Source organism: Mycteria americana, chromosome 17 (genome assembly GCF_035582795.1).
Source record: "Mycteria americana isolate JAX WOST 10 ecotype Jacksonville Zoo and Gardens chromosome 17, USCA_MyAme_1.0, whole genome shotgun sequence".
Taxonomy (NCBI): domain Eukaryota; kingdom Metazoa; phylum Chordata; class Aves; order Ciconiiformes; family Ciconiidae; genus Mycteria; species Mycteria americana.
The window spans coordinates 1,672,695-1,685,827 of NC_134381.1; the positions used below are offsets into that span (position 1 = coordinate 1,672,695).

A 13,133-nucleotide genomic window follows, 5' to 3' on the forward strand; every position below is an offset into this window, starting at 1 on the left:
CTTCAGTTCACGATCAGTAACGGTCTATGAAAGCAAGGAAATGTTTCTGTAAAAACAGTCATCACAGCACCCTTTGGTTTAGGTCCAGGCAACTCCAGGGGAATGGAGGAGTTTTAAAGGTCTGCGTGTGTTAAAAACACATTTTGCACTCCTCTGCTGAATGTCATATATTTGCTAAGAAAGGAGCATTGGCAATGCATGGGATTTGCAGCTCTGCCCTTCCTGAGCAATGGCCCTTGTAATGACTTTCATTCACAGCCCACCTTCAACTGAGACCATAACCTCACCGTGCTGGAACCTAACCCCATCTATCCAGCGCCATGGCTATGTAGGGTACTTGGAAGCCCTTTTGTAAGCCTGCCTGTATCTCCTATAAATAATATATAAAGAGACCCTGGGAAGAGTTACTATGGAGATTGGAAAGCTTCCCTTAAAGCAGCGACAGAAAGCTGCAGTTTTATTCCAGATATGAAAGCAGGAACTAGAACACAAATCCTGATAAAACAGGGCACAAACCAAAAAGCTTTCCCGAGGCTTTCGGTAACGAGACAAAAAGCAGCAAAGCTACAGTTGGTAGCTCAGCTGTTGGCATTTTTGGCCTTGCTGTATTAATGGCAAGCAGGTACACATCCACACAGGTTCATTGACAATGCAGCTAGTGAACACGTAACAAAGAGTTGTCCCCGCCGACTGCTGTGCCAGCAGGATGCAGCTGATCCGTACTGTCCGCACCACAAACATTCCCTCTCTGAAAAGTCAACTCCTTTCTCTTACATAATTCACAAGCTGGTGTTAGCTACCTGGTCTCAGACATGTACCACTGAAACACGTGGATGTTTTCTGGTCTGTGGGCTGCACGAAGTCTCTGCACAGATCGATAGTCTTTAACTAGCAGATCTCCAGGTACGCGTTTAACGATGCAGCGTTGTATTCCAAGGCACAACAGTTTCATCCTCACCCCCTGTCTTTCACTGGAAACCAAATCTCTTAACAACACTGTGCTTCTGTTCACATTCACGACTGCTTGCTAAGACACTAATTTTCTAAATTAAGCACTACTGGCATATCTAACAGATGTGCTATGGATAAAGGCACCAAATGCTCTCCCTAGTAAAGCAGAGAGCTTCAAAACATATCAGTTCAAAAGCACAGTCAATAGTGATAATACTAAACAAAGCAAAAAAAGCCCCAAACCCCAAAGTGCTAACCTCTCCCTTCATGTTCTGTTTCAGATTAAGATCCAACATAAACTCTATTCCTCCAACACGTGTGGCTTTACAGAAATTATTCAGTGCCACGTTTACAAATCAGTCTCTTTCCCAACTGCAAATCTCTCAGCCTTCTGCAATCTGACTTCACTGCCTGCCTGGATGCACACAGACGAGCTGATACTCGCAGTGCTCTCTGGTACCATCTCTATTTTCAGCAAGGATGACATAACTACCGTCCCCATCTCACAATTGTTGCTTTGGGACGTATTTCACATACTTGCAGTGCCCTCCTGAAACATTATAATAGAAATAACCTTTACTCAGCTTCAAGGGAAAAACGCAACCCTAAACCTCAACAATAAAAGGAAAAAAATTCTGAAAACATTCCCTGAGAAAAGAGCAACATATCAGTTGCAGAAAAGATAGTCAGAATGAAATTATGTACCAAGGGCACGTAAAGGCATACATCACTCACCTTTTATTAAAGCCTGGCAGGGCAGAGCTTTTTAATAGATCCTTGTCATACACCCACTAGAGCTTAATTATAAATACCATTATCCTGGGCTGCAGGGAAGGTCACCCGCACACTCAGGGGAGTTACTCTCTTGATGCTTTAACTGATAAAAATTGATTTACAAGGAACTCTCTCTTGTGCCACAGTCAGTGGAAAGCAGGCAGCCGTTCAGGACATCTGCTGACTGGGGACACTGCTGCACTCCAGGTTCCCAAGTCCCGCACAGAAAGATAAAAGTTTCCCATCCCTTCCTCCTCCCACGCTTCCGCAAGCTCTAACATTTAATTGCAAACTTGGCTTTGGGCGAATGCTGGCAAAAGCACCACCACGCACAAGGGAAGCACATGCACTTCACAGGCCCACCAGGGGCCCTGCGCACGCTACGGGGTATCAGGCGGGACGGACCGACGCCCTTGCCTCCCGCCCGGGGTTGGCCGTGCCCCCGACAGACCCCCCGACGCTGGGCTCCGACTCACTGTTGTACTGGACTCCCTTGGCAAACCTCCTCTGCAGAGCCTGGTTCATGGACTGCAGCCCCGCAGGGATGTTCTTGTCTCTGACGGGCGTCTGGTCCGAGCCCACCAGCTTCTTCAGGGCCGAGAACATCTTTCTGGTCCCACACCTGCGCCGCCGCCTCCGGGAAAAGGGCTGCTGCTGCGGGGCTCAGGGGCAGGACGGCCCCGGGGGGGGCACAGGGGGAGGCCTCGGCTCGGGGGGGCGCGGGTAGATCAGGGCTGGGGCAGGGCCGGCCCGGCCATGAGGGGCCTCCCGGGCTCGGCAGGGCGGAGGTGTGCGGGCTCGGCTCGGCCCGGCCCGGCCCGGCCCGCCGCGGCGGGGAGGGGCCTCAGCCGGGGCCCCGCCGTGTGCCGGGGAGGGGGCGCTACCCGGGCATGGCCCGGGGCTGGGGCGGCGCGGGGGGAAGGGGGCGGTGGGGCCGGGGCGGCGGCTCAGCCCCGCCGGGCGCCGCCGCTCGGGGCCGGGCGCGGGGAGCGGAGGCGGCACGGGGCTCCCGCCGCCGCCGCCATCTTGCCTCTTCCGCCTCGCCGCCGGGGGACGGGGCGCGCGCGGCGCCGGTTACGGCGGCTGGCAGGGGCCAACAGGGCGCGGAGCGCGGCCGGCGGCGTGGCCCTCGCGTGTCCTGGGCCCGCGGGGCCGGGGCCCGACCCCCGGAACCCCTGTGACCCCCCCCCCAAGGCCAACTGTAGCCCAACCCTTCCAAGACCCCCGCAGTCCCCTCGTGTGACCCCCGTAACCCCCTCCTGGGACCCCCATAGCCCCCCAGGGCTCCCCCAAGACCTTCGCAATCCCCCCCGTGAGCTTCATAGCCCCCCACCCATGACCCCCATAAACCCTGCAGCTCCCTCCTGGGACCTCCACAGCTGCCTCGTGGCCCCTATAACCCCTATAAACCCCTCCTGGGGCCACCCCAGCATCCCTGGGACCCGTCCCCCAAAACACTTCTAATCTCCCCCTGGGACCCCACAGCCCCTGTGATCCCCATAACCCCTGTAATCCCCTCCTGTGACAACCCCATTTTCTCCCTGTGACCCTCACAACCCCATAGTTCTCTCCTGTGACCCCTCAGGGTCCCCTCTGACACCCCGAAATCCCTTGCTGTAAACCCCATGTAACCCCCCCATGATCGTCATCCCTCCCCATCATCCCTATCCCAGCCCATGACCGGGCCTCCCCAGTCCCACCATGACCACGATGCAACAGCAACTATTCACCTTTAGGGAGGAACAGGCACCCATTCTCCCCCTTGCAAACCCCCTTGCAAACCCCCTCCCAGCTGCCCATCACCATCCCCTGAGAAAGGGGGGGGCCGAACCCCACCCAGCAGGACGCCCTGAGCCCATCGGTGCCCCGGCTGGCCACCCCAGCACCATGTGGGCAGAGGGCAGTGGGCCGAGGAAGGGGCAGAGACTCAGTGGGGAGCACCCAGCAGCCCTGCAAAGGGGGGGGACACCCCAACAGGGAGGTCAGCGAGGATCCCAGAGCATCCCCTGCCCCTCATGGACCCCCTGCCCTGCTCCACACCAGCTCAAGGACGGGCGCTGGGCTCGTTGATCACATTAGAGACATTTACTTCTGGAGGCATCTCCTGTGCTGCCGGCAGCTGCCGGCACCCTCCTGCGGGGCCCAGGTGCTGGGTGCTGGCAGCTCGTCCTCCACCCGCGTCAGTTTGACAGATGCAGAAACTCCTCGTCCTCTGCAAGTGGAGAGACGCGTGGGGTGATGGACAGACCCACAGACCCCCTCCCCACCCCGCAGATAGATGGCAATGGTTGCTGCTTCCCACTTTGTCCCTGCCATCAGTGATGGGGGGAAGCGGTCTAGACCCTCTGTGCACCCCTGTGCTGTCCTGGGACGTCACTTTGGGTCCCACCACCCGCCATGGTGGCATTAATGCACTTTATATTGGTGACAGGGATAATAAAAGATGGGCTCTGCCCTAAGACACGTTACTCTGGCCCCATCTCCCATCTGTGGGTGCACAGTAAGCCCCTAGCTCCTGCCCCACTGGGAGCAGGCTCGCCCAGGGCTGGCTGTGGTTGAAGATCCCTGAGCTCACCCCTCTGTGGGAAGATTTCCCCTGCCATGCTCCTGAAAACCTGCTTGTCCATTCACCCAAGGGCTGAGCGGTGCCCATTGTGTCTCCCCAGGAGGTTCAATATGGAAACCCCTGCACTGACTAGAGCTGGAGGGTCTGGCAGGCGTCGCACGGAGGGTACACCCCCATCGGGGACCCCAGTTTGGTCCTTATTTGGGGTCAGGGTCCCTACACCCCTCCCCCCCCACAAATCTTTCAGCTACTCTTCCCTCACTGGCATCCCCTGCCCGGGGGCTGTTGCCTCCACTGCTCCCCACTGCACCCCAGCCTGCTCGGGGCTGTTCCCCCTTTTGTCAAGACCATTTTGAAGTTCAGTCATGGCCTCAGTATGTCTGCAGCCTATATGTACCCCGCTGTGCGATACTGTCTGTAGATTAATGACCATATTCCTCAGTCCGTCAGAGTCCTCAACCCAGAACAGACCCATCCCAGGCACAGCACAAAACCATCCCAGACCCATCTCAGACCCGTCCTGGACCCATGACAAACCCATCCCAGGCTTATCCCAGACCCAGGATAGACCCATCCTGAACCCATCCAGATCCGGGACAGACCCATCCCAAGACCCATCCCAGATCCAGGAGAGCCCTCTCCCCACCCCAGGCAGACCCAGCACACCCAGACCCAGCCCAGAGCAGGACAGGAGATGGTGCAGGCTGCTGTCCCACCTCCCTCGGCACGGCACAGTGCGGTGCGGGCAGGGTGCGGGCAGGGTGGGGGTACCTGCCAGCGGAGGAGCCCCGCAGTACTCCTTGCACTCCTTCTCCGAGTAGAACTGGTTCCCGTTGCCTTTGCAGCCTCCGTAGCTGAACGTGATGCACTTGCCCTGGGCCGCGTCGAAGGCCCAGCGCGTCACCGGCTTCTGGCAGGGACCCTGGACGATGGGCAGCCTGCAGGCAGCTGCGGGGACAGGGGGCTGCTCTGAGGGCAGGGGATTCAGGGCCACCCACACCTCCCACATGGATGTCCGACACGTGGGGCGCGAGGCCACTCTCAGATCCCCTCCGATGCCCCAGGAAAGGCACCTCCCGTGCCCTCGCCCTGCCGAGATGTCTCCTGGTTGCCCTGCTCACCCTCCGTCCGGCACGCCTGCAGGCACTCCTTCTCTGAGTAGAAGTTGTTGCCGTTGCCCAGACAGCCGCCGTAGAGGAAAGTTTCGCAGGCCATGGAGGAGGAGTTGTAGAAGAAGCGGGAGAGCATCCCGCTGCAGGGCCCAGGGTCCCGGCTCAGCCGGCACGAGTCTGCGGACGAGTGTGGCATGGGCTGTCACAGGCAAACGGGGATGCAGGGCAGGGGGACACCTGATGCAGCCCCCCTCCCTGGGGACGTACCTTCCTTATTGCCGATGTAAGGGGGCAGGGGTCCTGCGGCCGAGCCCTCCTCGGGGGGCAGGACTGCTCTCCGTGCCCTCTGCATGGGAAGGAAGCACAGAGCTGCTGTCAGCCCCTGCCTGTGGGACCTGCTGCCCACCCCATTGCCCCCGGGCCCCCGCTGCCCCCGGGATGGGCTATGTCAGGGGCAGCACTGCTGGGTGCTGCAGCCCGTGCAGGCTCCAACCCTTCTCGGTGCTCCCAGCACATCTCCAGTCATTGATCTTGGGTCAACAGGCTGTGATCCCTCCACACCTCATGGTCTTCCCAACCCTATGCACATCCTGCGTGGATGCCAGGATCGTGTATTTTGGATAAAGACACCCAAAGTGCCCCAGTCATGCCCTGTGCTGGGCTGGGGACATGTCTCTCCTCTCGCTGACACAGGGTGGTGTGCCCTCCAGATGTGTCACCTGCTCTCAAGTCAGCTGGGCTGCTTCTCCTATGAAAGTCCCATTCCCTCTTGAAAATCCTTCTAAACTCAACCCTGTGAGATGGGGAGGTGCTGGGTGACTGTAGCCAAAGGATCAGTGGGGTGCTGAGCTGTCTCCTCATCCCTGGACGGGGAGTCCACTGCCTGGCTGGGGACCCACAAGCAGGCAAGGAGCAAGGAGACACTAGGCTCCACGTGTGACAACTTTCACCCCGTGAAAAAAATCAGAGTAGGAAAGGGCCGTTGCCTCCCACTTGGAAACGAGGCCTCGTGCTCACCTGGCCCCTGGGACCCTCACCCTGCAGCCTGCGCCTGTCTGTGCCCCCGTCCTCATAGGCAAAGCCCATCAGTGGAGATGAAAGAGCATCTCCCAGGGCACTCAGGGCACGCTGCCCAAACCACATGTTCTGCCCATGGAGCCTGGTCCCCGGACACCAGGTCTCCAGTAGGTTTGGCTTGGAGGGGATGTCCCCAGCCTTGATCCATCTCAGGAGGTCCTGGCTGGACCACTCACCTGGGGGGCAGTCGCAGTCTCCTGGGGGACGCATTCACCTGGCCCAGATGACAGGAGAGAAGATCAGCAACGTGAGAGGGGTGGTGTCTGACAAACTCATCTCACCGTGGTCCTGCACCATGCACACGCAGGACCTCGGGGAAGGGGACGCCCACCCAGTTTCACCCCAGCGTTCTTCCCCTCTTGCTGCTTTCCACCTCCCACTCGCAGGAGCATCATCCTACAGTCCCCACACCCACCTCCATCATGCTAGCACTTTCTGGCCCGTGGGCTGAGCAAGGAGCTCCTCAGGTCCTGGGAGCACCCAGCCATGGGGAGCAGTTGTGAGTGTCCCTGGGTGTCCTGCCCCCTCGTCCCAGCACAGTGTTGTGGGGTGCATTGACCTGACAGCCCAGCAAAGACCCCACTGACTGGAAGCTGGTGGAAGCCTGACTGATACGTGGCCTTGTCTCCTTCCCAGTCCATCCTACCAAAGCCTTTGCCTCTCCTCCCTCCATCCTGACCGTCCCCCCTTCTCCCCAGCCTCGCACACCAAGAAGGAGCAGCCCCAGTGCACCGGCATGCCAGGGGGACAGGCAGTGGAGAGGTGCATGCCTTGTGGTGGGTTACCTCTGTTGGCCAGGATGAAGATGGAGTCCGCAGGGATGCCCATCTCCAGAGCCAGCTGCTGGAAAGCCTCAATGAGGTCCTCCCGCAGCTCCGGGCTCCTTCCTGGGCAAGGGAGCAAGGCTGTGAGCGGGGTTGGTGTGGGAGGGGGGCTGCATGCAGACCACCCACCGACCCACAGAGCTCAGGCAGCTGCAGGCAGGCCCAGTACCAGCCTCCTGGTCCTACCCAACCTCTTCTCCATTATTCTTGACCAGCTTTGACCAAGGTCTTGGACAAAGTGGTTTTAACATCTCTCAATCATGAAAGACTGCATTTCCTGCCTCTTCAGGGCCTGGGTTTCTTCCAAGCAGATATTGCCACCTTCATCTCAAACAACAGGCTGGTTTGGATGTTCATTGTGTGATGTGGCTTTAAGCTGAGCCATAAGACTCAACCTCTGTGGTGCCAAAGACGAGCTGGTCCAAGGCACCACTTCCAAAGCCATGGTCAGGTCCCTCAAGGCCAAGGGACTCTTAGGTGGTGTTTCTGAGCTGCATTGGCCCACCCCAGAGCCTGCTTGCCCACAAGTGTTGTAGCCAGACGTACCGTACAGCTTCAGGGTGGTGCTTGGGCCAAAACTACTTTTCTTCTTCATCAGAATGACAGCATATTCTTCGTAGTTGGTGCGGAGCACGTAGGACTGGATAGACACGTCCCATTCTGGGTGAGACAGAGACACAGGGAACATCATTCCTGCCCCTCAGGGAGAAATGGGGCAGTGTAAGACAGCCCCAGAACTGGGGGCTGAAATCAGGCAGCTAATTCAAGAAATTGGCTGATTTTTGGGAAGCAGACCCTGATAAAACCCTGACTCCCTTTAGGCTCACCAGCCTCTTCTTATTCGAGTGGATTGAAAACTAAGGGTTGTGGACAACTGAGACACCACCAACGCTCCTGAAACATGGCTGATGGGAGCCTGCCCCAGCTTGGGACCTTGGGGAAAGGAGGGATCTGCTGGAACATCTCATAGTCCCGTGCCTATGCAGGGACAGTGCTGAAACAGCCTCGTTCCCCCACCTTCACTCCATACTTTGGCTGAAAATGACCCAAACTGTGGAGTGGCTTCTGAGCCCTGCTCTTCTGAACCCCTTCCCCAGCAGTGCCCAGCCCTGGTTCCCATCACCCAGCCACACCGCAGCTCTCGGCGCCGAGCAGATGGGCAGCGAGCCCAACTTACTGGGGTTATAGTAGGTGTATTTGCCAGGGGTGCTGGTTTTCTGGTATTCTCCTGAGATGTGTGTGCAGTCACCTTGCCTGGAGGGAGGAGGAAGTGCTTGAAGTGATAATTTTTCCTGGTTATTGCACAAAAACCTTGTCTGGGGCACCGAGGCCATGGCATGGGACCCCCAAAATCCCCCTGCCCAAGGCATTGGGAATTTGAGCCCAATCCAGCCCCTCCTCAGGGCTCTGATGCCAGCCAGAGCAAGCAACCCCCGTGTCTTGTCCCAGCCCCTGGGAGACGCAGCACCCCTGGGTGGGGTGGCTTTGGGGGAGGCTCGAGCACCCACGTCAGTGCCCCATACCGCAGCCTGGTGCTGGCAGTGCTGATCTGGTCAGCGCTGGGGCCAGGGCCCAGGATCAGCATGCCCATGCTGAACTTCTCCTTGTAGTTCTTCATCCATTTGCAGGTTGTGCCGATGGCGATGTCGTACCACTTTCCATACATCTGCGGGGAGAAGAAAGGGCCATCTCCGCCACGAGCCCTCTCCACCAAGGTGGGGCATCTCCTGGTTTTCTGCAGAGCTGAAATATTCGTGGCGAAGAAAGCAACTGCGGGGCAATGGTACAGGGTGCCAAGGCCAGAGCTGCCACAGGATTTGGGAAGCGGATCAACATCGAGCAGGATTTTCCAGGGTCCCCTGACCGCCAGGCAGGGCCGGAGCCATCAGGCTGGCATCCCACCATGTGTCCCGGGGGAGTCCAGACCCAGGCACACATGTGGGGCTGTGCAGAGCCTGGCAGGGGACAGGACTGGCTGCAGATCTCCCAGGCACTCTGCATCCCGCACAGACCCTGCGCGCTGGGGCTGTCTGCGGGCCCTGCCCACACCTCTTAGGCTGGGCAGATCAACAGACGTCTCATGGGATTCATCTGCCCCGGCTGCTCAGGCTCCAGCCACCCTGCCGAGGTGTTTGCTGGGGTGAGGCCATCCCAAAAGGCCAGTGCTGGTGGGGTGGCACCTCCTGACCAGCACCCTGCGAGGGCCACGCTGCCAATGCCTGTCCCACACCTGGTGTGGGCATGGGTAATATCTCCCTCCTTTCTAGAGGAAAATGAAATAAAGCTTTCCCCCATCCCTTCTGCCCCCAGAATTAAGGGACCGCAAGCCGCTGTTACCCGCTCAGCCTCAAAATTCTCCTGCACTTGGATATCCTCATCCTGGTCCCTGACGGGCGTCCCGCTGGCCACGGCAAAGAGGAGGAGGGAAAGGAGACCCCAAAACATCGTGGCTGGTGGCTTCGGAGTGCTGCTGAGCCCCAGCGCACCCACGGGATCCCGGACTCTGCGCTGTCCCCACTGCGCAGCAGCGTGACCTTCAGACCGCAGCCAGCGGGGCTGGCCAGCCTGGCTGGGGGGGCCTGCCGGGGCGGGCGTGGGGCAGCTGGTGGCCCTGCACGGCCCCGGCCGTGCGGCCCTGGGGCTCACCGCTGCCCTCGGTGGCGGTGGGGATTTGCAGAGAGCTGGCGTGGGGCGCAGGAGGGGAGATGAGCATCCTCCCACCGCGCCAGGCTGAGCTCCTCACGCTCGCCTGTTCCTACTCCACTGCTCAGCCCAGACGTGGGGACAGGACCTGCCCATCAACTTTATTCTACCTTGGGATTCATGTTCCTGCCTTGGCATCCTGCAAAGAGCCCTGCCTGATGGTGCCCCCAGCCCCGGCAGACCAGCCTGACCCTGCAGAGAGGAGAGGACTGAGGGGGTCCCCAGTGCTCACCCCACACCGTGTAGCTCTGACCAGTGTCTGTAGGGAGCAGAGCCTGGGCTGCCTGCTCCCCTTCTGGACCCCCTTCCCCGGGGGTCCCAAGCTGGTGGCCAACGCCTGGGAGCTGGCTGGGTGTCACCCACCCCATGGCCGAGGGTCCCTGGGCCCGGCAGGCGTGGGAGGCGCAGGGCATGCCGTCCCTCCCCACCACTGTTTGCCTTCACAGGATGATTAACTGAAACCAAACAGCCCGAGGGAAACGGCAAACAGAGCAAAGGGCAGGAGCCCCTCTCCAGGTCGGCCCCTGGCCCAATATTTACAGAGAAGGGCCAGAGCCAGAGGCACGCTTGCAGGAGTCTGCCAGACTTTCACCCCTCCTCTCCACCGTGGGCCGCCGACGGGCCCTTTGCGCAGGACTGACGGATGTGCTGCCCGGCCACCGTGGGCTGGGGCTGCCGGGGAGGCAGTGGTCCGGGCAGGGACAGCCTGAGCAACTCATCACACACACGTTCTTGTGTCACGTCTGGGGTGTCCTCGGAAGCAAGGGGAACCTTTGGACGTGGAGCAGAGACCCCTCTAACGAGCCCACCTCGTTAACCTGCCCTGTGCTGCTCTCTCTCTGGAGGAGCCCACCTCGGTCCAGAAGCAGCCCTGGGCTCCAGCCCCCCGAGCTGGGGCTGCCGGAAGCCGGGGCTGGCCGGGGGACCCTCCCGCTGCAGGGGTCCCCGCTGCCCCGGCCCCTCCAGCGCTAGGTGGCAGCCGGCGGTAAGGAATGACGGCCCGGCCCCGCGGCCGCTCCCCGCCGCGCTGTGTCCCCGGGGCCGCCCGTCCTCGGGCGGCGGGGCCGGGGCAGGTCCACGGGCAGCGCCGGGCGGCGGGGGCTGGCGGCAACGGGCAGCGGGGGCTGGCAGCGACAGGCAGCGGGAACCGGCAGCAACGGGCAGCGGGAACCGGCCCCGGGAGCTTTGCGGAGCAGGACCCGCTGCGGGCTGCTCGCAGCGGGGCCGGAGCCCCGCGCTGTCCCGGGGCGGCGGGCAGGCAACGGGGCCCGGGCAGTGAGGCAGGAGCGCGCGCTGCCCGTGCGGGGAGCGGGCCTGCCCCGGGCACCCGCGCACAGCAATGCCCCGTGGGGCCGAATGCGCCCAACAGCGACGGAGCCGGGTGTGAACAACGCAGGACACGCTGCTGAACGTCCTCTTTGGGGACCAGTCTGCTTTACTGGGGGCACACGTGCCCCGTGCTGGGACCTGGCAAGGGCGGGAGGAGGATGCGTGACCCTGGCATCGGCTGTCCCTCCTGCTGCTGCTGCCGGGCTCCTTCTCCCGCTGCTGGCGCTGGGGGGAGCGGGGGGAGCTCTTCCCTTCCACAGGACAACAGCTGGGGAAGCTGCAGGCCGGGGGCACGTCCAGCCCCGTCCTCTCCTCTTCTGTGTACATGAACACCGCGTGTGGCTGTGACCATGGGCCTGTGGGCACCATCCTTGCTGGGAAAGCTGGGGAGCAGCTGTACTGGCTGCAAAATTCAGCTCCTGCACGTTGCCTGTGCAGCAAAAGGCCAGGGAAACCACTTCAGCAGCCGCCCATCCCCTTGTTCACTTCCAAAAACATGCTCACTGTCCCCTTCCCCATCCCTGAGGCTGCGGCTGCATTCATGCCAGGATCACTTAATGGCTGCTTTGGCAGGGACCGGGATGGAGAAACCCCCCACGCTGCCAGAGCACAGGGCTGCGACGCAGCCTCTGCAGGGCGTGGCTCTCCAGGGAGGGGGCTGCTGGGGTCCCATGCCTGGCAGCCCCGGGAGCAGCAGCTGGGACAGGCGGCTGTGGGTGCCTGGGAGGGATGTTGCTGCGGATGGCTCTGGCAGGGAGACGGGGCAGCAGCCGTCCTGTGGGCGCTGCGGGGCGTGAGGAGCTGCCAATTTGCAGGAAGTTTAGAAAACGCTTTGGTTTCAGACCACTTTGGACAGAAATCAAATGTAGGGAGAAACCACCAGAAAATTCCTGCAGACCGAATTCCCCCGGCCCCACCAGCGCTGAGAGGCCCGCAGCCCCCAGCAGCCCCCGCGGGGCTGGGTAGCACTGCGGGGGCATGGCAGGGCTGGCACAGGGGCAGCAGGTACGGTGGAACCTGGGGGAATACGACGCACCGCAAGCAGCGCCCCCAGGCCCCATGCCCTGACCTGGTGTCTGGTGGCACATCAGGCAGACCCCTGCAGAGGTGAGGGCCACCAGGACTGAGCGCCCAACAGTGGAAAAACAAGATGCTATTTATTTACACGGGCCTGACTCCCCTCTTCTCCCACTCCCCACCAGCTGTATTATGGATTAGAGGAGACATTCCTGCCTAGTCCTTTCAGTGTCCCTTTATGAACCTGTTGTCCACAAGCTCATCCAGTCCCTTTCTGAACCCGCCAGTGTTGTCTGGCTCCTTCCCCCACTGCAGCACCAAGCTCTAGAAGTTCAAACCCTGCTATGTAACGAAGTTTTATCTTTGTTTTAAACTCATCGTCTGTTAGCGCTCCTTACTCCAAGGACTCCTGCAGTTTCATGCTCAGCTTGTCCACCACCTTCATGATTTTGCAAGCCTCAGTCATATCTGCCCTTGACCTTCCCCTTTCCAAACAGAGGAGCCTTTTCATCCCCTTGCATACAATGGGTCTAGAGAAAGTCAACTCCTCTATCTCCTTCTTGAGCTGTGGAAACCGGAGCTCAAGCACACAGTACCCAAGATGAGGGCTCACCAAGGTTTTATAAAGTGTCAAAACACTTTCTGTCTTGTTCCTAACACCCTTCTTGATCATACAACATTTTGATGACTTTTTTGGCTGCTGCTGCCCACTAACAGTTCTCTGAAATCACCAGGTCAGTGATGGCTCCCAGCTCTTCCCCTGAGTGTAACCACCTGTCC

General features: G+C 60.1%; 2 protein-coding genes across 3 annotated transcripts in view; both read right to left on the reverse strand.

Annotated features, from left to right (window-relative positions):
• Positions 1 to 2,779, reverse strand: part of RABL6 (RAB, member RAS oncogene family like 6) — a 60,790-nt gene extending 58,011 nt beyond the window's left edge. The window contains exon 1 of one of the 2 annotated variants that reach the window (XM_075519976.1): positions 2,202 to 2,779. In XM_075519976.1, coding sequence (XP_075376091.1) covers positions 2,202 to 2,331 — 130 coding nt within the window. In that variant the 5' untranslated portion in view covers positions 2,332 to 2,779. The remainder of the gene's footprint in view (positions 1 to 2,201) is intronic. The other variant, XM_075519977.1, reaches the window with a different exon arrangement.
• Positions 2,780 to 3,905: 1,126 nt separating this feature from the next.
• AMBP (alpha-1-microglobulin/bikunin precursor) lies at positions 3,906 to 9,749 on the reverse strand. The gene is made up of 10 exons (XM_075519800.1): positions 9,642 to 9,749; positions 8,828 to 8,970; positions 8,482 to 8,558; positions 7,851 to 7,964; positions 7,266 to 7,367; positions 6,657 to 6,694; positions 5,671 to 5,749; positions 5,413 to 5,580; positions 5,063 to 5,239; positions 3,906 to 3,937 (listed from the first exon to the last, which is right to left on the reverse strand). Exons 1-10 carry the CDS (start codon positions 9,747 to 9,749, stop codon positions 3,906 to 3,908), a joined length of 1,038 nt encoding a protein of 345 aa, XP_075375915.1.
• Positions 9,750 to 13,133: the final 3,384 nt, after the last annotated feature.

Excerpts from the sequence above, each read along its gene's own strand:
- AMBP (XM_075519800.1), bottom strand. The coding sequence starts at position 9,749 with ATGTTTTGGGGTCTCCTTTCCCTCCTCCTCTTTGCCGTGGCCAGCGGG. Across the intron at positions 5,750-6,656 it reads AGACTGCGACTGCCCCCCAG|AGGGCACGGAGAGCAGTCCT; the intron begins GTGAGTGGTCCA and ends CTTCCCATGCAG. Across the intron at positions 5,581-5,670 it reads TTACATCGGCAATAAGGAAG|ACTCGTGCCGGCTGAGCCGG; the intron begins GTACGTCCCCAG and ends ACTCGTCCGCAG.